The 26,558-nt window shown below is 38.3% G+C and overlaps 1 protein-coding gene across 3 annotated transcripts in view; it reads right to left on the bottom strand.

The window, feature by feature from the left end:
- The window catches only part of GARRE1 (granule associated Rac and RHOG effector 1), a 62,918-nt gene that overhangs the window by 3,662 nt on the left and 32,698 nt on the right, over window positions 1-26,558 (bottom strand). For 2 of the 3 annotated variants that reach the window (XM_050904009.1, XM_050904008.1), the window contains exons 3-12: window positions 18,758-18,964; window positions 16,157-16,297; window positions 15,773-15,868; window positions 15,473-15,634; window positions 14,375-14,533; window positions 9,733-9,830; window positions 8,087-8,212; window positions 6,598-7,589; window positions 3,048-3,213; window positions 2,012-2,146 (exon numbers count right to left, since the gene is read on the bottom strand). In XM_050904009.1, coding sequence (XP_050759966.1) covers window positions 2,012-2,146; window positions 3,048-3,213; window positions 6,598-7,589; window positions 8,087-8,212; window positions 9,733-9,830; window positions 14,375-14,533; window positions 15,473-15,634; window positions 15,773-15,868; window positions 16,157-16,297; window positions 18,758-18,964 — 2,282 coding nt within the window. Of the gene's footprint in view, window positions 1-1,127; window positions 1,175-2,011; window positions 2,147-3,047; window positions 3,214-6,597; window positions 7,590-8,086; window positions 8,213-9,732; window positions 9,831-14,374; window positions 14,534-15,472; window positions 15,635-15,772; window positions 15,869-16,156; window positions 16,298-18,757; window positions 18,965-26,558 lie in introns of those variants that run through there. The other variant, XM_050904010.1, reaches the window with a different exon arrangement.

Here is a 26,558-nt window from a genome sequence, read left to right as displayed (position 1 = left end):
TCATGTCTTTGCTCAGTACAGGTAAAAGCAGCAATGCAGAAAGAAATTCATTACTGAATACTGTCAGAGGCTTGACAGTGCCGTAGTTCTTTGACCTACAACTTCAGCAACATGCACACATTTTTGCAGAGGTGAAAGGAAGATGGGCTAGTCTTTTGCCCACTTAGAAGAAAAAAGGCAAATTCTGGCAGATTTCTTCAATCTGCTCTCATTTGTTTTTGTTTTTTTTTTTTTTAAAGTATCTTTTCTGAAATAACTTTGCAGACAAGACAAAAGAAACAGTTGAGCAGGTGAAACATACGAAGCACAGTGACTTTACTGAGGAAAAATGTTACACCTTTGGTTAAATTTGTGACCTAATACCTAATATCAAATAGAAGTCCTTGACCACATGTGAATTCTGAAAGGGTTTTTTTCTTGGTTTTGGGTTGTGGTTTGGGGGGGGCGGCAGGTGGGTTTAGATTAAAGCAGAATCTTTTATCCTTTCACTCTTCATTAAAAAAAAAAAAAAATCACCATGCTCCAATCATCAGGCCTCCATAGGTAAGCACTCCTTTGCAGGTCAGTTTTAGAATGCTCAACCCTTTTGTCTTCTCTTACTGTATAGTTTTAGCTATGGTATTTTGTCACGCCCTCACATGTAGAATGTTTTCCTTCCTAAAAGTAACGTAAGACAGTAGTGCCGTTACTTAAGTTTTTATTTAATGAAGCACACTCTTTGGAAACTTTCTTCTGCTCTTCTCTTCAGAGCATTATATAAAAGCACAGGCTTTTGTTCTTCTTGCTCCATGAATCGCTCCATAATCAATCTCTAGATATCTGGTGGCTTGGCAGATTAATTCACCCATTATATGCTTACTGTGTTTTCCTTCCCTGCTGCTTTTTTTAAAAACACAAGTAATTACTACTTTTTCTGTGACTGCTTATTAGATAGTTCTCTTCCATTAATTCCAATTTAGCATTTATTGAAGGTCAGTTCCTGTCCCCTCTATATAAAGTCTTGGTAAGTGTAAAGATTCAGAAAACAGCTCTTCTTTTGGTTGATTCCTTTCAACCTGCTTGCCTTAGTCTCATTATTTTCAACTCCAGTATACTTCCTTTCTGGCAATGCATATAAAAATAGCTATCCAGGTATAATCTGCAGAAAACCGGCAGCACATCCACTGACTTCTACCTGTCACCAAAAAGCAGACAGACAATCTTGTATCTAAATGTATTGACTCTGAATTATTCTGTGATCTAACCAAAAATAGACTATTTGGCCACAGAACTAGCTTATTTTATTTTTAGAAAAGGCTCTAACGATCCCAGATTGGAATTGAGTTGGTATTCATGCTTCATCTTCTGCCTTTTATTATTATCTTAACTACCCTCTACTATGGAATCACTGAGGTTCCAAAGATACCCAGCTTCCAGCCCTTTAGAAAAGCAGAAAGCACTTGTTGTAATTCATAGTACTACTTTTAAGTGCATTGTTCATAGTTGAAAATCCTGGCTTAGTTTTTAAGTTACTAAGCTTATTTATGAATGCAACTAAGCCTCCTTTTCATACTGTCAGAAATAAAGGACTAAATAGGCATGTATTTATGACTACTTAACATCAAAATGCACAACGTTAGGGGCATGACAAAGCTGCAGTGAAGTACACGGTTTAGAAAACCAATTCAAAGATGATCTCTAATGCCTCAGTAGTTTAGACAGAAGTGGCATCCAAAATAGATTATCTTGGAAGAGGGAAAGCATCAGATCTTTTCTAGACATACTGAATTTCAGCTAACAACTGGCTATTTGCACAGAGGAGACAGCTACTAATATAACTCAATTTGGGAATCCCTAGCATTAAAGTCAGATACACTATACACTGATCCATATCATCAGTGTAGTACACAAACTGACATTAGTATAACTTCATCTAATTAGCAGGAATCTCCTTTGTGTGGCTACTCAAATGAAATTATCAAAAAAAGAAGAATGGTATGAAAAGGTATGTATTTCTGTTCATTTTGCTCACCTTCTCTGCTTTACAGCAGCAACAAGGTCTGGCCCTGAGAACATGGAGAACAAACTGTCTCCATTAGCTGAGGAGGTCTCATCACTTGAGCTGGCAGAGTCTCCTTGAGTACCAGACCAGCTATTTGTCACATCGCTGTAAGACAAGAAGTTGTATTAGTCCTTGTATTTACAGTGCCTGGTCCAGACTGTATGCCCTAGTTAGTTATGCTGAATCTTTGTCACAGGTGATACCCCAGAGGACAAAGAAATGTCAATACTTTGTAAAATGTACCAGTAATACAAATACTTTCACTTATTTACTTCTGAGTGATCACATCAACTGCTTTGTCTGTTACAGTCACTTTATATATATTTTACTAAAATAATTATATAACTTAAGAGTGCCTCTCTTGGTCAGGAAGGAGAAACAAGTGATGCTTGGTTTTCGAATCACTAAGCACTTGACTTTTTCATTGCAAAACTGAGCTAGAACACATACTTGTCCTACTGGTTTTAAGCTAGTTTGAGAGTCACAGCTATTACGTTATGGACAAATGGACAGAGGATCTTGAAACACTTCTGTTGTAATAAATAGTTATGAATTGGAAGAGATTAAGAACTACTAACATACTTGCTGTAAGGTATCTGCCTTATAGTAGCAAGATTAAGTGGCTAAAATCTGGAAAGCTGAATTCAGTCAGGCATTGCAACTTTGATAGCATCACTTTTCATCAAAACTAGGTCTTAAAGGTTTTGAAAATACTGAAAGAACACTGTTCTGAATGAATCTGTCTATAAATTCCTTATTTCCTCTGTTCAAGTCAAAGTCGGTATACATTCCACTGTAAAGAAGACATCAAACAAATGTCAGTGCTTCAGTATCAGCAAAGCAGGAAGGGCTCAGATTTCTCACTCTTGACATAATGAAGTGCAGCTTTCACAGATGCCGCAGCAATTGGAAAAAACACCCAGTATTCCCACATTCTGCCAAATTTGAGTGTAAAATCAATAGGACTCATATACAATAAAAATATGTAGCCTGTCCAATCTCTTACCCTTCTGTGAAATACTCCGGAAAGGGCCAGGTTTTATGAGGATCATCAGGAAGAGGCCAGTTGCTACGTGTGTTGCTTGGACGACGGACATGCTGCGCTTGCCTTTTTTGTTGCATAGCCTGGTTGACCCCAGCAACATAGCGGGCAAATTCTGGATCAGAGCCAACTGAATAAAAGAAACCAAGAAGTCAGTTGCTGCCATTCAGCTATTTCTACTGCAGTTATCCCCCTCATTTAATCCTTTAGGCTTGACCATACCCCACAACAGAAAATAATTCCCTCACTGATAATAAGTGCCAGACAACAGTTGATCTCTCTTCATGGAGCCGTGAAGAACACTGAATGGGACATGTTTTTAAAAAGTAGATACGCACCATCCATATGTGGTGGATAATAATTCTCACGTGGAAGTACACCTGCCCCTTGCATTCCATCAGGGAAATAGTATTTGTCACCATGATCATGTCTATACACTGAAAGGTCCAATATCCCATCAGCAGACACTGACGGAATTAAAGCCTGTACTTTTATCCAAGCTCAGAGAAAGAGAACATACCAATTATAGTTGATTCCAGATTGCAACATGATTTCCAGCTATGTTGCGATGCTGCTTGCTTCGAGAAATCAGAATCTCAGATTGATCATACTAGAACATACAGCCCAGAAATTGCCTACTTCCTACAAAGACTAGACAACAATTTCAAAAACATTCTGATCCTGACCTGCAAAATATTTCAGAATAAGATTGATATTTACAGAAAAAAGCAGTAATTCTTAAAAATAAAAATTCTTCCATTCTTAAAGTGCTTTATGTGTCCCAAGCATCTGATAAGTGATCTGATACGTGATAAGCATGATCTCGAGCAGACACAGCAAAAGCCTTAATCCAAAAGTGTTTTAAATGCTCAATTGATCAGAGCAAATAATTCATGTATTAAAAAGAATGCTGTTGTGAGTCAGTGTAATCGAGTTTCCACAGCTTCTGTTTCTTTTTGCCTGCTTTTTTTTCCCCCCTGAGGGAAAACTTTGCAATCTGACTGGATTTATGGAAAATGTCTAGACTACATGCATAGTAATTGCAGCAGGAAGTACAGAGCTGCTGGCTTGCTGGTCTCCGTTTTCAATTAAAAGTGAAGACTGAAGAACATCCAACAAGCATGCACAGCTCGGAAAGCACAAATCAGTCTTTCATGTGATGGCTTCCCTACATTCAATTCAGCATTATGAAGAAAAGTTTCTTCATTTTCATTTGACACATTCAGAAAAGAGCTCCACAATGTTTTGCCGGATGCAAATTAAAACAACAATGAAGAAGAAAATTTTGTTTCTATACATTCTTTATTATATAAGCAAGGGACAGAGCTATCTGACAGCTGTACAGAAACAAAATATTCCGACTAATACTTGTTCTCTTTGAGAAATATCTTTATGTCAATTTAAGATGAGGCTGGAAGCTAGACAGATCCTCAGATCTAAGGATAGATTCTAGACAGATTCTGAAGGGCATCCAGGTTTTTTTTTTTTTCCTATGGACAGCAGTGTTAAATTACTGTTATATTCAAAATAGCAACTTGTGTTAATTTTTACCTGAATAAAAACATACCAGGTAAACAGCTTTTTATCAGATATGTTTTTGACTTCATTCTTTCACATCTGTGAAAGTAATTCAAAAGACCTGGAGGTACCAACATTCCTTCTACTAGTTCTTACTGCAACATTCCTTCATCAAGTTCTTACAGATAGTAAGAGTACTGCAAAATACATTTTTGGTAGCTAGTTAAGCCTTTGACATGAAAAGCCATCAACTTTATAAATTCTTAATTAGCAGATTTGCATCTGAAAAGAGACATCATTTTCAGGCTCTAAAAATATTTATCAAAGAAGTAATGCCATTTGTTTCAAATGACAAATGTGCAAAGTCCTAAGAAAGTCTGGAAATGAAAGTGGTTTGTGTTTTAAAGCTTTCTGTACTACACTAACTACAGCTTAAATTGAAAATTCCTACATCACAGCTCAACCTGGCAAGTTACATGAAGAAAAATTATCTTTCCAATGGAAAAATCTATGTGACTGAAGGGTTTTTTTGTTTGGTTTTGGTTTTTTTAAACCCCAGGTCTGTGGAAAATACTGTTTACTTATCACTTCAACTGTAGAAACATAGATCTTAATCCACAGAGCACCATTTATCAACTTGAATAAGTCACCTTTTCAGAGTACCGCTTTCAAAGTCCTTGATATTCATCATATCAAATGGAACAAAAGAAGGAGCTTTATGTAGATTGAAAGGAAAATACTACAGAAATATAATGGATTCAAAATGCTAGAAATGCCAGTCCTTTGTATACATGCCTTTTTTTCCCCCTACACATACACGTATTTGGTGCTTAGTGAAAATCATTTTATCCCTCCTTAAAGGCTGTGATAATCCTTAAGTATTTACCATAAGTATGTTTAAATAAGGTGATGCTAATTCAGACTTATAATTGTTAAGAAGCTTTTGATAACGTAACTATGATGCCTATTTTTGCCCTATGAACTCCACTAATTTATCAACTAAGTTGACAAAATAACTATCAAAATTATGATGAGTCAAATGAGCTGATTTCTGAGACGCCTACACAGCCCTAACACACACACGCGTGCAAATGAACGTGGGAAACGGATTCACGGTTTGATAAAAGGTTTTCCTGTTAGTTCTAGTGCTGCCTCCCTCCAGGCAGTTTTCATAAATGTGTACTGTAAAGTTTCTGTAGCTATGTTCCAGGCCAACAGAAATTATATTTACAAGATAATAGATTTGTAAGTTGTTCTTAGTACTACTATCAGAAGAATTCATTAATCTCCTCTTAGACTCTACAGTCAATTTCATAGTCTTTAGCTATTTGCTTATGGCTATAAAATTTTATCTCACTTCATCTTTGACAATAATCCCTCTACATTTACAATTTATTGGTGGTTCAAACACATCTGGCAAACCACATGGCACTTGCTCTTTAGTCTCTAATCCTTCGGCATCCAAGCTTTTCACTGCAGTAACAGCTGTAGAACAGGAACCAGTATGACTCCCATGGAATTGCACAGTAATGGAAGGGAAATGCAGGGATATGGGAAAGATGCAATCCGGCTGTATCTCCAGACTGCAAGACTGGTAAAGAGCAGGAAGGATCATTTTGGGGAGAGGTAAAATAGGGAAGTTCAAGAGTTCGGTTTTAAACAATTTTACAAATTAACAATAGGAGGAACATCATCTGTAAGCATCTGTTTCAGTACTTTGATGTGGTCCATATAGGAAAGGTCAGAGCTACTACAACTGGGACAAGAAATAAGGAATTTGTTCCCATTCTTATTTATTAATCAAAGTTGTTTGTACTTTAGTTCACCTTCTGTTAAAAAAGAAAAAAGGCACACATATAAATACCTGCTTGCCTTTGTAAGCACCCTAGCACCTGGTGGATAGCACTAGGAAATGACAGTTATTGCTAGCAATATTTAACAGTATTCTTTGTAAAAGGACCTTTATAAAAAACATAATAAAGGAAAAGACACACACCTGCAGGGTCAAAAGGCAGGATTTCTCCCAACATCCCAAACACTCCATCAGTTTGGTCACGATTTGGCCATGTGTTGTTTCTAGGTCCTTGTGGTTTCTGTCCTAACATCTCTGACATCATATTGTCCATATAGCTGCTCACAAGACCCAAGCTGTACAAATCAGAGCTTAAATCTGAAAAACCTGGATTGTTCCACTGGTTTATATGAGACAATCCAGCTCCAACAGCTTGGGCTGGCTGCTGTGAAGAATTAGTCAGCCATTTGGCAGGTACACGTTGCTGTGGTCCAATAGGTTGAAGCAAGTGTTGGTAATACTGCATTTGCTGCTGCTGCTGCTTTTGTGACTGTTGTTGCTGTGACAAGCCTTGCTGAGAAGGATGCAGTGGTGTGTGAGAGACCGATTGCGGCTGCTGTTGTACTGTTCCTGATTTTTGTTCTGTTGCTGTAGAGGATGCAACAGAGTTCCTTCTTTTCACCATCGGAGAAGTCTGCTGGGATTTGCCCATGTTAAAACCAGACAAGAAATCTATAACATCCTGCATTTCTTGGTCAGTTGGTAAATTCATACCTTTGTCATCCTTGCCATCATCCGGTTTGAAGAAGTTGTCCCGTCTTTCGACTAGAAACCCATTCACTAGCTGATTATTTGTGCTCTGAATTGACTGCAGTGGATCTGCAGTCCTAGGAAAGTTACCAATGTTCAAAATGCTTTGTAACCGTGCGTCTATGTTAGTGGGCATTTTAGCTTTCTCCTCTGAGCTGGAACTTATGAAGACATTTTTGGAAGGTGTATTGGGGATTGAATAACTTCCAGTATTACTTGTACTGGTGCAGGAAGTTTTTTTTGTAAATCGTGAAGTCAGTTTTGAGAACGTCTTTTGTAGACCACCTGAAGATTTGCTTCCATTTCCGGATGGCATGTCAACTTGATTCCCAAAGTCTGAGATTTCACGCTGTAACTGGATCTGAATACAAGGCAAAGCTTGCTCCCTGCATCAACAAAAACAGGTACATCAAACCACCTAGTACATAACTGAGTTTGTACTTCGGAGGAAAATGTGTATTTGGGTAATAGCTAGCGGAAGAAACAAAACTAAAGATTGCCAAGTTCATCAGGTATGGTAACAATGCAAATTATTACTAGTATTTGCAAGAGCATTAACTACTTTCCATTCCCTAAGAAATTTTAATTGTGCTTCAAGACCTAAATGGAGACTAATTTAATATAAATCAAGTATTTTGTAACAGAAAAACAAATACTTTTGTACACTTAGATAAGCTGCTGGTTTGGTTTTAAAAAGACTGCTGTATCTCTGTATGTACCCAGAAGGTACCTATACAGATTACCAATTTCTTGCTCTCAGTTTGACTACTGCTTTCCCCTTCTGATGAACCAGCACTATCAAATTCCTCAGTACAGATCTTTCAACAATGATGGCTTTGTTTAAACTAGGAAACTAGAGCATGAGGCTGAAGAGGAGATATACCTTCCTTCTTTCCACCTGTGTATGTCAAACACAGCAGTATAGAGCACATCTACTAGTCCCAAAGTCTTCTCTGGATCCAGACTCCTCTGTAGCAAAGACATTGTTGCTGGATCTTCTTTCAGACACCTGTAATCATTAAGTTTAACTTAAAAATCAGATTTTTTATTTTTTACGTTAAACAATTTTACCATACTAGTCAGATAATAAAAGGCCAATTGATGCACTACTTCTGCTCCTACAGAGGTGCAACTAGGAAAGGCAGCATAATGTATGAATGCCTGAGGGTTCCTAAAGACTACGCCTGCAGCCCCAGTTTCTTTCTACTGTTGAATATACAGCTAATCTAACTGTAAAATTAAGAGTTATACAATTTATTTTAAAATCATGATTAATGATTAGCTCTTTAGCTGAGCAGGCAGAATTCAGGCATAGAAGTAAGAAATAACCACTACACAAAGCCCATTTCTGGAAAACGGCAAGAGCACTCAACAAACCTGACACAAGACACTAGCACATGGGTGCACTCTGGAGTCCAACACTAAGAACCCCCAGCCTGACAGACTCCATGTGGAAAATGATTCAGCATATCCAACAGTCTGGGGAAGATTTTACTGAGGTGTGAATATGCAGGATTAGTGAATTTTCCTCATTAATGGCACAGAATTAGGACTGAATTTGAGGTGAAATCAGAATAACTTAAGTCTAAATACTAGCGCATTTGTCAAGTACTTAGTGAGCCCCTCCAGCAGAGACGAGTGAAGAGGCACTCTCACTGTGTGTCAGCAGGCGGAGCTCTTCCAGAGCGCACAAAGCCTGGCTCAAAGCACTCTGCATTATTTTAGTTCTTTCATAACAGAGCAATTTACATAAAGAGAACAGAAGTGCCAGTTTATACTCTATAGAGGAATTAAAGATGTATTTGGGTAAACAGACCATCAATTGACTCATACTTCTGGACATACCATTGGTACCATTAGTAACAGGCTATCTCACTAAGGATTCAGATGAATGAACTGTGTTGTACTGAAATTCATAACACTGAGTACTCCAAAGTAAGAGAGAGAGGAAGTGTTCTAATTCCAAATCATTGTTTTAAAAGGGAAAAAATCCTCACCTAAACTGCAGATTAATCCTACCATTCTTTCCTAGGCAGTCAACTAAACTGGTAGGAATAGCGTCTCGTGGACCACAGAGTTCTGCGGTTCATGACAGCACTTAAAAGAACAGCTCAGTGAAGGAAGAGCTAAAGCTCTCATATTAATCTCATCTAATTCCTGGCCTTCCTGAGGTAACAGCTGTGAGGACCTGCCGGGGAGGAACATAACAGGAATACTGTTGGATTTTTTTTTTTTTAAACATTCTCTTTCATCATCAAGCTTTTACTTTTTCTTTAAAAGTATGTTTTAGTGCCCCAGCACTGCCTCTCTTCTATTGCGTCCAGAGGCAGCACTAGTACAAAGACAGCTAAAGTACAACTGTCAGTCTGTCAGGAATGGTGGTATTCAAACAGTTCCAGATAAAGGAACTTAAGGAAGATATGCCATAATTGCGTAGTATTCTCTCTTCCATTTGTACTGCAATATTTTTCCCTATATATTTCAGTCATAGCTACTAGTATAACCTGCATTACTAGGATTTTTATTTACCAAGTTGATGGAACTTGCACCACAATTCTGGATCCTTCTAAACTTATCTGAGGAGCATAGGCTTCTTTATTTTCAATCTGTGCTGTGTCCACAACCACCTAGCAAATAAAATGAAAATAAAAGGGAAATGATTTTAAGAATTAGTTCGAGTTATTTTATCACCCCTGTAGTTAAGATGCAATAGTCTCACCTCCCTGCCACGCTACAGGTGCAAAAAATAACCAGATAAAAACAAATCAACTCACAAAATCATTGTAAGTTGATTTCTATTTTAGTATATAAAACCCAAAAGAATATAAAATTATTAGTTTGATACAGTAACCTATATTTCAAGGACTTAATTCTTCTCAATTACATACTGTAGTTATGCATCACTATGTAGTTACCAACTGCTTTACCTAACAGCTGGTAATTATCAGTGGCTTCGTGTAACAGCCCTTAAGATTTGAGAGGTTTGGCACTATTACTACTTTAATAGCTCCGAAACACCTATTTATCAAAATACTTTAAGTAATTTCACCACAATGCATGGTATGATATAGACAAGTAGTATTTAGTCTGAAACTCTTCACATAGCTCACAATTCTTAAACACCACCCCCCCCCCCCCCTTAAGGTTACAAAATCCCACACCAACATTTCTCTATTCTACCTAATGGAACTGTACTCTTATTAATTCCCTATTATATAAAGGGAAGAAAAGTGACTGTTCAATTTGTTGAATTCTGAGACTTCTGTAAGACATCATGAAGATATATGGAAGATGAAAGTCTTGAAAATTAACCTCCTGTCATGAACCTTTCTTTTTATGGAATTGAGAAGGAATGGATTCACTTCAGCTTCATTTAAACTTTAATACCAGTGACAGTAAGCTCCATATTTGGTTCGTGCTTTCTGTTGTTGTCCAGTCTGCATGGGTTGGCCTTTTTGATCATTTCCATAATTTCCTATTTTGGTCATGCTGAACCAGCAGCTTTTTGGCAGCAGTCAGCAGTTCTTGCTTCAGTGACTAGCAGATTAGCTGTACCATTTATCCTTGAAATGGCAAAAGTCCTCCAGTATAAATAAGCCTCAAGGGATATTACTGGCTTTTTTGCAATCATCCTACACTGGTTCTACTTCTAACTGGTTGTCTACTAGTGGTTATGAAGAAATGTGAAATATGAATAAAGCTGAGAGTCTCTTCTCTCTCTTGCTTTAACAAAACCATCCAATAACATTTGAACACAACTATTTCCCACCTTTTAGATATTTTAGCATAAGGCCTTAGTTTTCCTCCAGCTGACTCTAAGCATTTGCCCAAGTTTATTCAAACTTGTAAAACATGTCTAAGCACAGTGACAAACCACCATGCTATTATCCACTCATGAAAATACCTCTCATTTAATAACAGGGCAACTCCATTACTTTTTTCCTTTTATTTGTATGATTTTAATTTTATATAATTTGGTAATCTGCGATTCAGCTATATTGCAATTATAATTGGGATAAGGAGAGATGAACTTAGGAGTGATTCGTGTCAGCTCCCAAGAAAAATACTGTCTGCATCTCAGACCTGTAAGTCAGAACTAAAATTCTGATTTGTGCAGACCTAGATCAGCTTCTGGCAGTGGTGCATGGTAGTGCTCATGGTCTGGGCTTTGTTGGGGGTGTTTCCCCTCCCCCATATCTTCCTTTCTTCCCTTTAAAAAAAGTTTTGCATTTCTCAACATTTGGTCAGAGTTACAACATCTGGGATTTAAACATTACTAGGAGATTTAGTGTTTCTGCAATGCATGTTGTTTTTTGCTACAGAAAGATCTACTAGCACAAAAAAGATGGCTAAAGACTCAATTAAACCTTCTCGTCATGACTTTGCATGAGGCCAATTCAAAGTTTCATTTCCACTCATCCTCTGAATTCAACTATTTTAATACACGTTACTTTTATTCAAACATGGAGATTTCTTCAGCTGACCCAAATCTGAAACTACAATTCTTTATATATACACACTAAGGTAAAAACTGAAGAACTGCACTTTTAAAAATTATTTCTTATGTTAAAAAACTGAAGCCTAAAATAACCAAGCAAACAAAATCACATGTCATTGGACTTTCCACTCTTAATGAGTTTCTTCTTAAAAGGCACACGGCAAGACAGGCTAAAGATAGTGAGACTGTCAAGTAATGTTCTTTTTTAAATTTGGCATTGAAATGACAAATTTACACACAATTCTGAACTAATGCAGACAGCTTAGTTTCTAAAAGTACTAAACCAAAGACTACGTAACATTGTCCCATGATTCATTTATCTGAGTTCTACACAAAATAAACTTAAAATAAACACATTCTCCCTCCCCGCCTGGTGGGTGCTTAGAGGATAGCTTCCTGTGCATCAGACATCTATTGTTCTTGTTTTACAGGTGTTTCCTCTCTCATCTCCACCCAAAGAATGCTTTAAAGAAGCAAATCACAATTTCTTGTCATTGCATGAGGCTACATACAAGCATAATTGAATCTTGTAAAAAAATTTATAGTACATAGTTTATAAAAAAAAACCTCAACCCTCACACCCTTCCAAATTGTAACAAATCAAAGTGAGAATGAACGAAGGAGAGAAGGCTCACAAGTATTTTGTCATGGGTATAGCTCATTACTGTGTTTCTGAAGATAGAAACCTGCTACTTTCAGAACCTGAGGTTCATGCAAAAATCTTTGGAGACATTCATAATTCAACACAAGTAATATTCCTTATATCAGCACTGTCATTTGGGAGAATGTATAAGTAAGTTTTATGCTGACGACTCTCCAAATGTTATGATAAACCTGAAGAATATCAGCACTCTAATTACCAACAGGTCTAACTGGTTATGTCTAGACTGGGGGACACCAGGAGATTCCCAGACTCCTGAGTCCAAATGTGCCTCAGGCTACTCCCCAGATCTCATCATGGCAGGACGTGGGTGTGCACAACCCTGAAACCCCCCGGAAAGGAAACGGCGGGAGGTGCAGCATCCTCCAAGGCATTCCTCATCTAGACACTCAGGAGCCAAGAACTCCTCCTGAGTTATGGCACACTCCCATAGGGCTGCTGAGAAACAGTTTCTTTCTTGGCCTCATTTCCCATACCTTGCTGCTGACTCCCAGCATCCTACCATGAACTATGGCAGGTGAAGACTCAATCCCACTTAACCATATCCTTTTTTCTAGTTCTTCTTGTATTTATTAATATTTAATACATATTTTCCTTGAAAACACTTAAGTAGAAATTTGATCAATCCTACTATTCCACAGTTGCTTTCTCTCTCTGCAAAGATACCACCTTCTTACGCCTCCCTGTAAAACTTCCTTATACAAAGTGGTTAATGCACTACCATCTCCTATCCTTAAATCCCTGTATCACAGTGAAGTAAGGACTGATAGCAGGTGCACTCCTGTTATGATATTGATGGTCTGTCCCTTTGACTTTAGGCCTTCTTTACATGAAAAGTCAGTTGAATTCCAGTATGATTTGAACCTACTTCTCTAACAGATATTTAATATTAAGGGAATATCTAGTATCAAAGGAATGCTAAAGTAGAAATATCTGACAAATTTATTATTTACAATTTATCATTCATCGTTATCGGAGAACCTATTAACGGTACAAAAAAATATATGGTTTAGTGAACTAGGACAGAAGGTCAAAGTCACTTAATCAGCTGTGTGATTTGTTTGAAAAATGTGATATTTACAAAGTATGTAGCAATATGGATTCTTTCGTCAGAAATTACAATGAGTTACAAAGTCCTGATGGCCTGCCATCACCTTGAACAAAGAATCAGTATGTGAATCAACAAGAAGCATTTAGCTCATTGTAGGTTAAAGATGATTCAAAGAATACTTGACAGAAACTATCATAGGCTATGGTGTACCTTTATACTTGCATTTCCTTCCTATCCTATTGCGTTCTTGCCCCCATTTTTTTCATTTGACTGGACAAATACTCACAGTAGTCCAAAACACCTATGTGTCATGAATGAACACTTTATTAAATTAAGAGATTACAATAATTAGTTATGGGAGCACAAATGCATTTTCTTATGAGTATGTTCCAAGCATCTATTTTTAGCAACTGTTTAGATACTGTAAAATCCATGGGGTTTGTTTCTAAAGAACACATATGTCTACAGCAAAGTATTTAATTGCTCTGTCCTCTGTTGGAGATGTCAGGTAGCATTACTTGGTGCAGAGGGCTTCCTGGTTTATGTCGGGCAGGAAACCCAGCTTCCATTCAAAGCAGAGAGGAAATGAAAAAATGGCAGTTTTTAAAGCTAATCTGAGAGAAGGGGGGGAAGGGGTGTTTCTTTTTAACATGGTCATCTATAGATTTGAAAATCTATTTCACTGTGAATTAGAAGTTTCATTTCTTGAGTTCTCTCTAATAACAGAGACTACGAAGTACACAGTACATTCTCCTGTTCCTATCAACTACAGATACCATCTACAAACTTGCATTCTATGAGGATACATTTTGCTCATAAATCAAGTTAGCTGCAGCGTTAAAAATGGAGAAACACGAAGTAAGACACTGGAAATTAATTTCCAAACTCTTTAAAATATCTAGTTTCTCTTCATGATGTTTAAGTAGCCCTTTTTTTGCTAAGCCTATTCATAGTCACTTACCAGTCCAGCTTGGCCAAATAACAATTGGACAGCAGTTTTGCAGGCTCCTCGCCAAGTGGAAGGGCAAACCTGATTTAGTACTTCAGTAACAGGAGAGTCATCCCGTGGTGTAAGTCCATTATGGCATCCAGCTTCCTTAATCAACTGCAGCATTGTGTGCTGAAAAAAATAAAAACTTTGTCATACTAAACATGTGATTCAGCAATGTTAACACCAATGCTTCCATATGTATTTATCATTGTTCTACACGTTTTTCAAACAACTATAACATCTGTTACCTCTGAACAGTCTTGTATAACTAGAAGAGCTCAACTGCAGAACAGAAATATGGAAGATCATCTCTGCTATTTGGAACACAATAGTCCTCCAAAATCATAAACAGTATTTTTGCTTATATTCTTGCAAAACGGTTTAATCAAAACTACAAAAAGCACTGCAAAGACAACAGAAAAGCAGCATTTTGTGCTGTGGATTGTTTCAACTCTTTCAGGAGCAAGGAACTGGGCTTATCTAAAAAAAAGTGAAAATGCTGATTAAAATTCCCCAAATTACTTCTCAATGGACATCTTTTCCATTCCTTTATACTGAAAATACAATTAACTTCTCCACAATTTAAAATTATTTTTTAAAAATTTATTAAACTTTGTAAGAAGACATTAAAAGGAGCCTTGTTACAAAGTATTTTTTCAAGTACCTCCCTTAGCACTAGGCTGGGCCAGACTTAATTTGGCACCTAAGAAGATAAAAGCTCTGAAGTGCGTCACTTGGTTGGGGCATCTGTAAGGGCTCACTTTCCCTCTGCACTTCTTGATACCTAACCCATCTATTTCCAAAAAGTTCATAGAAGCTTCATTACCTCCTAGATTTCTATGCTTCTCCCGGATTGGACTGGATTTGCCCAGGTGGTTAAAACGTTATCAGAAGCAGGCGTGGACCTACAATGTTATCAATATCTTTTTTCCACATCAGGCTAAAACCACACATTTTTAAATACAAGTTTGGCACTGAACTTCTACTGCAGCTGTTCTCTGAATTTTAAGGAGTTCTACTTTTTTTTTCCTCCCCCCCCACTCCTGTGGTTAGATTCAGGGTTATTACCGTTTTCAGCTTCAGGTTTTCTGCTGCAGACTCGTTAAAGGATATTCCTTTCAGAAAATGCGACCCTATCTGAACAGGTACAGTGGGCAGTTCACACTGAATTGGCTGAGGTGGAGTCTGTCTCCTTCCTGTTTGCTGGGCTTCAGCTTCACTGCAACAGCCCTGAAATATGAAAGAACAGATCAATTAGAAGAAATGAAGACATTAGAAAATCCTAATGTAAGCCCAATTTTTTTTTTTTTAATAGTTATTTTCAAGGTGAGGAGGGATGAAAGAGAGAGCAGGTTTAGCAGATCCTACCTGAAGACTTGCTTCAATAGCTTTTGGGTTCAAGTGGAAGCCAGCCTTCATTGCATATTCACAATGGCCTAAACTCTCCAAAGCCACTTTGTAAGCCTGACATTAAACAAAAAGTTGAGATAGCACAGGCATATCAGCAAGTTACTTACTTAGTATGCAGTCATTGTGCCTGGATACATGCATAAGAATCGTTACATGGATTTACCCTACTCAGTTCTACGGCATACACACATTTATCATATAAGATTCCAACATTGTAATGCTCAAATACCTCATGGCTGCCTGTGGTACATATTTCTGCAGTAACATATTCCTTCCCTATTTCATTTCTTGGCTCACTGACTGTACTACATGCACATGAAAGCAGCAGACTTTAAAAACCACCTGCAAAGCACTGTCAATTTTCATGTTTAGCTCTTTGAGCTGATGTTCAGGGATTGCCACACTCTGTGAGCAGAAAAGTTGCTGAACTTCAATTCCTGCCAAACATCCATCACAGCCTCTTTCTCGCAGTCGAGATGTGGCCTGTAATGTAAAATAAAAATCCAGGGTAAAGAGGTTCAACATTAAACCAGGTCAAGCTTAATTAAATTTTAAAAAAGAGCAAAAAAAACCCCACAGAGTTTAAAACATTATAAAGGAGATGGGAAGCAGCACCTCGTGGAAAGGATCTGGAGAAGATTATTTATTATAAGTTATTAAACCTCTAGTGCTACTATGAAAGTACAAATCTCACGTAATTTTTATGGCATATAGGTGTTGGCTAGCAACTTAATTCAACATTGTTTGCTGTTACTATTTCAGCTCCCTCTCAGGGCTAAGGATCCTGTTACACAGGCCACATGACGACTGTGGTTACCAGAAGAGGGACTTGTAACTTCAACATAAAGGGTATTACTTGCCACAGAAACAGAAGATACATTTAATCACGTGTACAAACACTCCTGCATACGTAAGAAAACACATTTTATAAAATTCAGGGTGATTGCTGTGGTGCAATTTGAGAAGAGTCACACAAGACTGTAAGACCAACTTAGCACAGCAAGAGAACAGCTTTATGTAATATGATTTTGAAAAATAAGAAATATGAAAAGCCAAATAATCTAGTTTTAACTGTAAAATATTACACCACTGAACAGGGTAAAACAAATAGAAACCTACTCTCAGCTGCATTTAAGGCCTCAGATTTGGCTTATTTTTCAGTCTAAGAAGGAGTCTTGCTCTAAAGCAGGGTGTCCAAATTGGGGATTTTTGGTACTACAGCCAATGGACAGGCACATTGGTCACCTCATTGACACATACAAAATTACAGCATTTTCAAAATGAAAATCTTAAAAAGGAAGAATAGTGTTGAGCTACTGACAAAGTATCATCTTAAACTTCATTCTGAAACAGCATTGTATTCTCCTGCCAAAGAGGCTGATTTTATGTGGAAATAATGGATTGCCTTCCACTCCACAAAATAAAAATTTGGAAAGATTTCAGTATTTCAAATGTCCCTTCTATGAAAATGACTTGTATATTAGCCTATCTACAATTATAAGAGAGAGAGATTTTATTTTCTTACAGAGCACAGATTTTTCTTATGCTATCGTAAAACCCCACACGAATACTTCAGATTAGTTATTTTAGTCAATCATAAAAATTGAGAAGTTTCTTCTATTGTTATTCTGGAACTAGGGAGCTTCTGTATTTTTCTCTTTTGCTCCCCATGTATGTTTAATAAAGGATTTGATTAGTGTAATACAGGTACTAAACTCTCAAAATACAGGTTTTATTAACAAAAATAGCTGAAGTGGCCTGTTAAGGAGGTAAAAAAGAAAGTTAAGGTCCCAGATTCTGCAAACCCAAGTTTAATTTTAACTACATTTTAAACAAACTTGATAGCAATTGCAGGGCATTTCTAGTAATTGTAACACACTTCTAAGGAACTAAGTATATTAAACACAAAATTAGCTATTTTTATGCAAAAGGAGTAAAAGTTATACCAGGATCAGACCTGTTACTGTTATGTGTAATACACCTAAAGCACTCCCAAACTCTTATTTTATCCAGTGAAATAAATTTATGCTGCAGTAAAAATTATAAATAATTCCTCTGCGTTCATAGTTCTACAGGAAACTTGTTTGCTTTCATATACCTTGCAGATGTTAGTTGATAAATGGAAACCTTGACAAGATTTCCAGTCAAGATGATTAACAAGCCTGTGTGGGCTGCCAAATTAGACTTCAAAAGCACATGCTCCAAGTTACTTGAATTTAAGGAAATCATGCACTCAGTGTCTGAAACCATTGTGATCTATCCGTCTGCAGACTTCAATAGTGCAAGGGAAAGCAGAAAAGCTCATGAAACTAATTTTCTTTGTAAAGTACTTTTTTTGGCAGGAAAAGTGAGGATTCCACAGGCGGCCAGTGTTTGTGAAAATACAAGTCCAGAGAGTGGTACATTTAAGTAATACAATTAACATTCCAGCAATTGATGGATCAACCAACATCAAGCTTAACAGCATGAAGACAAAAGCGTTACAAGTTACCATAAAGATTTTTAAGTATAAAATAGAATTCATGCTCAAAATTTAAGAGACATTGACATTATCTACATTATTTTTCATCAAGATTTTGCTCTGTTTTTGCAAAGACTTGTCGTATGTGGTTTTTTTTAAAATTCCCTCTGTCTGCCAAACCACATTTGAACATTGTTAATTCATTACTAATGACAAAAAGCTGTTTCCACTGTTTGTGCACTCCTTATGTACAATCATATCACAAAAAAAACTTTACACAGGGCAGAGGCAGTATAATCACCATATAGGTAAAACAAGTTTTAGCATCTGAAACTAACGGCACCACGTTCCCCCCTTCAAATGTAGCATGTGTTTAAAATCAGAGATTTTCTTCCTTTATTAAGGCATCCAGCCTGAATTTAGGTTTCACTAAATGTAACTGCCATTTCACTAAATATGTCACAACAGCAAGACCTCCATACCTCTGCTGCACCTCTCCATGATCTCACTGCATCTTCTAGCTCATTTGTGGGGCTTAAATTTGAGGCTCCAGTCCCACTAACGTTCTTTCTCTCCTGAGCTACAGCTTCAGCAAAGCAAGAGTGTGCCACTGGCTGGACCTTCTGCAAAGCCTGTGACAGGAACTGAAAGTGGACCTGCATCACCGTTAAGAAACATCGCCCAAGTACCTGCGGGAGAAGAAACAAACCAGTTTCAAGTATATAGAAGATTTCACGAAGTTTCCCTTCTTCCTTTTTGTTCAGTGTTTGGGGTAAGGAACTAAGTTAAACTCAGAACTTTTTTTATTGAAATAACTATTCAGATCATAAGTAACACATGATATTTAACCATTTACTTAAAATAAGGTAAACAGTGAGTGAGCATTGGTTTCTATGAATTAAGGGGAGATAAGACTGATCCCATGTCATTTTTACTTCTGCGCTCAAGTTATGGTTATTTGAAGGATGAAAAGCTTGTTAAGTTACTCAGCAATATCGAGCACGCGAAACAATACAAAAATGGGAGTAGCATATTATCACAAGGACAAAGTCAACAGCAAAACCCACTTGCACATAGACCTAGCTGAATTTATGCTAAAAAAACCCACAACAACAAAAAATCTGAATAATTTTAAAACATTATCATAAAAATCAGAAAAGTTTAATCCAGCAGTTTATCTTCTAAGTAGAGCAATAACCAGTAATAAGCATGAAAAACATTTTGCCACATAATACAGTCGCAACACAGTGCCATTTTTAGAATGTAATAGTGACTGCAGAATGCATGCACAAAGTTGCAGCCCCATCACTTGCATTGTCTGACAGGAACTGCTAACGCTGACACAAATCTTCTCTTCAGAATATTTCACTGAAATGGGTCATATAATACTCACTCGGAAAGTCCAAGGAAAGGCGGGGACACGAAGGGCTGCCGGTCCCTCCCCGTACTCACTGGGCTGAGGGCAGCACCAGCATCGTGCCAGGGAAGCGGGGCCCACCTGTGCCAGCCGGAGCCAGGCTCCGCATCCTGGACCTCTGTCCCCTGCACATTTCCAACCCCCATTTATCTCCCTCTCTCATACCAATGCTAATGAGAATTATCACCAAAGACAGACATATGGCTCAGTTACTACAAGCAAAACAAAACAGGTGTCACAAACTGAGTATTTAGGTGCAGCCGCCACATGTGGAAGAACAGACAGGAGTGCAACCATCCAGAAGGACAACCTGGAGAGCAAAGCAGCACAAACAGGAGTGCTCCGTCTACCTTCAGGGCCACGCTCTCCTAAGCAGACGAAAGCTTACAACAAAGCACAACCAGAACACAGCAGAGAAGCAAGTATTTTCCAAATTACTGTAGGAAGTATTTAAAAGGTATTCAAAGTGTTTTGTTTCTTTTATGGAGTTTGTCACACAGAGTGGTTTAAAATGTGTATTTGACTTCAATATATTAAAAAAGACTCAACTTGAATTCCATTTTAGGCATAATTCATAAAATACATAGATAATGTACACAACCATCATGCCTTGGAGCAAATAAATCATCTGGCTTATTTTCAGCTACATTCTTCTGGAATAAAAATATTCAGACACAATGATCTTACTGGCAAGACTCCGTAGTCACACAAACAGTTATATGCATTAACTATCTACTTCAGAAAAAACAGTGGTGGCAATGCTTTTTTCCACTGCATCCGGACTCCTTTTGACATTCCATTCTGGTTCAATCACTTCCCTTCTTTGTACAAGGCATAAAATTAAACATTTTTGGTACTTTGACTGACCTCTGAAAGTGGAGTTTGCCTTATTAAAAAAGCAGTCAGCAAATGATAAAAATGAATAAAACTCCAACTTTCCTGGCTACAAGATTAGAAAGATTAGTAAGAAAACTGCGGGAAAAGGCAACTGGTGATCTGAATATTTCTGTGTACGAAGAATGCAGTTCTCAGGGGAAGAAGAAATGAGGACTCATTAGGAATTTCAAGCCGATTAAGTTTCAAAGAATATTTAAGGTACAGAGGTTGAAGTTTCCCCTGCCTGGGAATAATGCTCAAAATAAACAAATGATTTAGTTTTTAAGTGGCAGCACACAACATTCCTAGTATAATTTACAATGTTAAACAGTGAAGAACATCTGCTTCACTGAACTTCTATTTTGTTTGAAAAATAATCTATTTCAGTCTTCCTCAGAAATGGGTAAGGATGGTTTTAACTGCTTAAATAAAATCCAAGTGGTGGAGGATTTTTGCACTGTTAAACACTCACTGCAGATGCCAAACTCACTTTGCTTTAAAGTTCACTTCTTGAGGATTTTCTTCCAAAGAGCTGAAACTCTGTCTTAACTGTGGGAAAGAAGTACAACCACCACCAGTTTAACAAATGGCCAGCAGTTACCAAAGTGTGTAAAGCAATATACTAAATCTCTGGTGCGAAATCTGCTGAACAGTATTAGCATATGGATGCGGGTTTTTTCCGTTAGAGACACCACCATCTCTTTTTCAAGTGTATTTTTCCCTACTTTCCCATGCGGAAGTGTTTGACTCCCCTGCTTTAGACCATAATAAGAACAAACTAAAACCAAGAGACTATGTAGTAATCAAAGATGAACTGGAATCATCAGAGGTGTCCACTACTAAGTTTTTCTTAAAAAAACTTCTTCCTAAACCATTTCTTAGAATCATTTATATTACATATACGATGAGGTCTTCGGCTTGCAAACTTTTTGTCCCAAGAAATACAGCTCTAGCACCTTGACTTTCCTAGCCTGTTACCAGGTAGGACAGCTATCTATCTCAGCAGCTGAATAACCTTACCTAAAGAAATCTGTCTTCATATTTAGGCAGTTGGAAGCAATGCGACTTTTTGGGAGGTCTCACTTCAGACCTCCTTGTCTCTGAAACAGGTGATGAGTTTAATCAAACCGGTTACATACAAACAGGACCATCAGGTGGAGATGCAGTGTTAGGTTACTCTGTCCCATATTATCCTCCTAACGGAGGCACACAATCAACTTTGGAATATTTTGCTGGACAAAGTGCACACATAAAATTGCCAGATTTCATTGCTAAGCAGTGATGCCATGCAAATTCTCTGGCAAGCAAATCTTATACAACAGATTCTTTAAAACAGAACACTACCACTAATAAAGTTAGCAAATAACTAGTGTCAGTCTTCCAAACTTGATACAAACACTGACCTGCAGTTCCAAGTACCATTTTACATAGTAGAATTTCTTTTTCTTTTCAGTTTTTTTGTTTTCGTTTGGTTTGGGGTTTTTTGGCTATTTCCCTAAAGAAACAAAACACTAAAAAACCCAAAACACCGCAACATGCTTATTCAGTGGTTTCCTACTATCCCCATTTCCCTTAACAGAGTTCTTAATAGCTTTGGTAACGATAAGCCCTGTGCACAACCTGCCCACCCACTGAAGAGACCAGATTAAAATAGCAATATAACGAAGTTAACAATGAGGTATGACTCCATCTGGTGTGCCAGATTATAAGATAACACCCTTTCCCACATATTACTGAACATTATTCACTTTTACTATGTAGCAATGCCCTGCAGTTCAGAAGAGTGATCTCATGACCAAAACACCTCCAGGGGAAATCATGATCCTGCTCATTGAAAAAGAGTTACCTACAAGATAAACTAGATTCCAGCGGAAGTTGCACCTTTACATCTACGGTATTAGGAGACATGGGCAACCTAACAGAGTCATTTCTGCTAACAGTCAACCTAAAAGCCCAGTAGTGATAATTGGATATTGACAGCTACTAAAATACTAACTATAATTTTGCAAAAAAGTATTTAAGTGTTAAGCATCTTAAAAATAAAAGCAGCAATTAAAATGTAATACAAAATATTTCTAAAGACAATGCTAGCAGATCTGAGAGCAGACCATGAGATTATAGACCAAGACAAGAGTACAATGGTATTCCAGCAAGCCATAGCATTTTCTACTGATTTGAAGCAGCTTTTTGCTACTAACAGTTCCTCAACTCAGAAAAGTCTGAAGCCAATCCCTGCAAATCACAGGAAAGATAATAATTAAAAAAAAAAAATATTTAAATTGGGCTTTATAATGTTTGCTAAGGAAAGCCTACATTTTATATTTACTCAGACATTTGTGTCCCACAAGTTTCTTGTTCAAAAATCTTCAGTTATTTTATACACATAAAAGCCAAAAGTTATCTCCATTCAATACAAAACAGAGCATTCAAGTAAATATCCTGTGCCCATTCATGCTTCCCTTTTGTTTAGGCAGGCAACATGTACATCTCTGTCATTACTACCACTTTTAAGACAACACACAAGTTCTGTGTAACTAAAACAAGATTCATTCTTTGCATTTTGCAGTACTGAGGCTGCTGGAAAGCTTCACAAAACATGAGGAAATATACAAACTTTTTTCCAGTTTTAATTTCCCCCCCTCACACACAGGGTTTCCTTTAATGCTTTTATTAACAGCAGTACAGTTTTACTGCATTCTTCCAGCTTACAAAACTTTAACAACAGATTTGGAAAACTTAACATAAACCACTCCTGTTCCGCCTGATTTCCAAGCTGTTCCTCACCCATACAGGCACAAAACACCTGAGAATTCAGTTTTTTGAAAGGGGAAAAGGAAAGGCAGAAAATAAAAATCAGCATTTGCATTTCTGAAATTAAGAAACCTTGGGAAACTCCATCTGTCACCAACACTTTGATCAAGAGAAGTCACCTTCTTACACATCCTGGCAGACAGCTCTGAACTAACAAGCTCTGTTCTTCTAGAAAAACAACAAATAAATTAAAAACCTCACCCACTGCTGCTACAGTCCAGGTTGCACAACCTTTTTTAGTCCAAAACCAAGTCAGTGTATGTTCATCAGAACTTGAAGTTTTCTTTATATTGCTTTCCCTGGGGGCCACAGCCCACTACACCAGATAAAAATGTGCAGCACCTCAGAAAAACTATAGCTCTGCTAAATTTCTAAAGCCAAACCTGCTCTGCTTATGTTTCTCATTCTTCCTCAAAACATACAGCCTTTGTTGAGCAGCGCTTAGGAAAAGTAAGTTTTCCTTAGCTGGGCTCATGCATAGAAAAAGCCTCATTCTGACGTCCTTCTCATGAATTTGGGGTTCTGTCCTCCCACTCCACCATGAATTACAACTCACCTCCCGCTGCTTCCATAATACCAGACTCCATCCCTCAAATAAGAGGCTCTGGAGTACCTACTTTGTAGGATATTGCTGAGCTGCCACTCAGACATTCGACCATCTCTCAATTCTTTCTCAGAGTTTTAAGTTCTTTCAGTCATCTCCTACAGAAGCTGCAAAAGCAACTTCAGATATTACCATATTTCCCCCCTTGTATTTTCCAAGGAAACAATTACACTGCCTCTCACGCTCTTTTCCCCTCATTTCCCCTGGTCAGTGAACTCTGATGAAGTCAGGCAAGCCCTTTATATTTTTTCTGCTTCCATTGTGAGTTTTTCAACCCTGCTGGTAGTTTTATGAAATGTTAACTTTTCTATAGATCGGGGGGGGGGAACAAACAAATCACTTTTTTTTTTAAATTGAAATTTCAGCATAAATGAAATTTCAGCTCAGTCTTCAAATCACAGAAAAGCAGCATAGGAGAGGCTCTCAAAAGGTCTGTCCCAAGCAAGCCGCAGTTTCACCTCGGTCAGTTTTGCTAGATGCAGGTTTAATCTATTCTGTAAGTTCTTCATGATGGAGGCTCCCTACCCTTTGTAGCAATCCACGTCAGTGCTTCACTAACATTACAAAGTATTTCCACAACATCTAGTATGAATCTTTCCTTCTGAAATTTAAGTTCATTACTTCTTGCTCCACCTTACGTGGACACGAAGAACAGAACACTGCCACGTCTTCTGGCAGCTTCTTACATACCTGAACAATTCTGATTTTCCATCTTAGTCTTCTCTTCTGTAGAGTCAGTCTTTTCAGTTTGTCCTCTGAAGTCCTATTTCCTGGATGTCTGATTACTCTTGCTACTCTCCTCTGGTGTCTCTCCAGTTGCTCAATGTTTCTCTAAGTGCAACAGCAGTGGTGCGTGGGTGCACTGTTGTGTTTAAGGCCACAGTAACCAAAGTGAAGAGCTGAATGCTTATTTCATGGATCTTGCACATTATAGTCGTGTTAAATACATGACAACGGCTTCTTTGCACAACAGCAACAACACTGATTTATTATTTGCAACCACACAACACTGACTCCTACTCAACATATGACTACCATAAGCCCTAGAACTGTTCTTCAGAACCGCTGCCTAGTGGGCTCCACTTGTGAGGCTGAAAATCTCTATTTAAATATTCACAGAATCATAGTATGGTTTGGGTTGGAAGGATGACCTTAAAGATCATCTAGTTCCAAGCCCCCTGCCATGGGCAGGGACACCTTCCACTAGACCAGGTTGCTTAAAGCCCCATCCAACCTGGCCTTGAACACTTCCAGGGATGGGGCATCCACAACCTCTCTGGGCAACCTGCTCCAGTGCCTCACCACCCTCACAGTAAAGAACTTCTTCCTTACATCTAATCTAAATCTACCCTCTTTCAGTTTAAAGCCATTACCCCTTGTCCTATCACTACACATCCTTGTAAAAAGTCCCCCTCTGGCTTTCTTGTAGGCCCTCTTTAGGTACTGGAAGGCTGCTATAAGGTCTCCCCGGAGCCTCCTCCTCTCCAGGCTGAACAACCCCAACTCTCTCAGCCTGTCTTCATAGGAGAGGTGCTCCAGCCCTCTGATCATCTTCGTGGCCCTCCTCTGGACTCGATCCAACAGGTCCATGCCCTTCTTATGTTGGGGGCCCCAGAGGTGAACACAGTACTCCAGGTGGGGTCTCACCAGAGTGGAGCAGAGGGGAGGATTCACCTCCCTCGACCTGCTGGTTACGCTTATTTTGATGTGGGCCAGGATACGGTTGGCTTTCTGGGCTGCAAGCACACATTACCAGGTCATGTTGAGCTTCTCGTCAACCAACACCACCAAGTCCTTCTCCTCAAGGCTGCACTCATTGCCCAGCCTGTATTTGTGCTTGGGATTGCCTCGACCCATGTGCAGGACCTTGCACTTGGCCTTGTTGAACTTCATGAGGTTCGCACAGGCCCACCTCTCAAGCCTGTCAAGGTCCCTCTGGATGGCATCCCTTCCCTCCAGCACGTCAACCGCACCACACAGCTTGGTGTGGTCTGTCCATGTTGCCAAAGATGTTGAACAGCGCCAGTCCCAATACCAACCCCTGAGGAACGCCACTCGTCACTGCTCTCCACTTGGACATCGAGCCGTTGACTGCAACTCTTTGAGCACGACCATCCAACCAATTCCTTATCCACTGACTGGTCCATCTGTCAAATCCATGTCTCTCTAATTTAGAGACAAGGATGTTGTGCGGGACAGTGTCAAATGCTTTGCACAAGTCCAGGTTGATATTGTAACATTCAGTTTCCCCCTCTGAATTCCATCCCAACTGGAGAACTCATTTGTTCAATTCAAGATTATTTTTAATTCAGCAGGTCTTCCAGCACACTTATATCATGTACTTTCAAGTGACCTACAAACTTAAATATATTCTCTATACTGACCTCTGCCAAGGTCTATTTCGACAGTGAGCAACTGATAACTGCTTCCTGGGCACAATCATCCAACTAGCTTGCCCTTATACTTAAGTCATGTAAACCACGCTCCCTGGCTGACTTATAAAACAACCATGTGAGTTAGCGTCAACTCCTTAAATTTTGCTGATTCTTAAGCAAAAGCAGAATGCAATACTTGA

The sequence above is a fragment of the Gymnogyps californianus genome, chromosome 12 (assembly GCF_018139145.2).
Source record: "Gymnogyps californianus isolate 813 chromosome 12, ASM1813914v2, whole genome shotgun sequence".
NCBI lineage: Eukaryota > Metazoa > Chordata > Aves > Accipitriformes > Cathartidae > Gymnogyps > Gymnogyps californianus.
The sequence above is the reverse complement of the archived record's forward strand: the minus strand, read 5'-3'. Positions and strand labels throughout refer to the sequence as shown.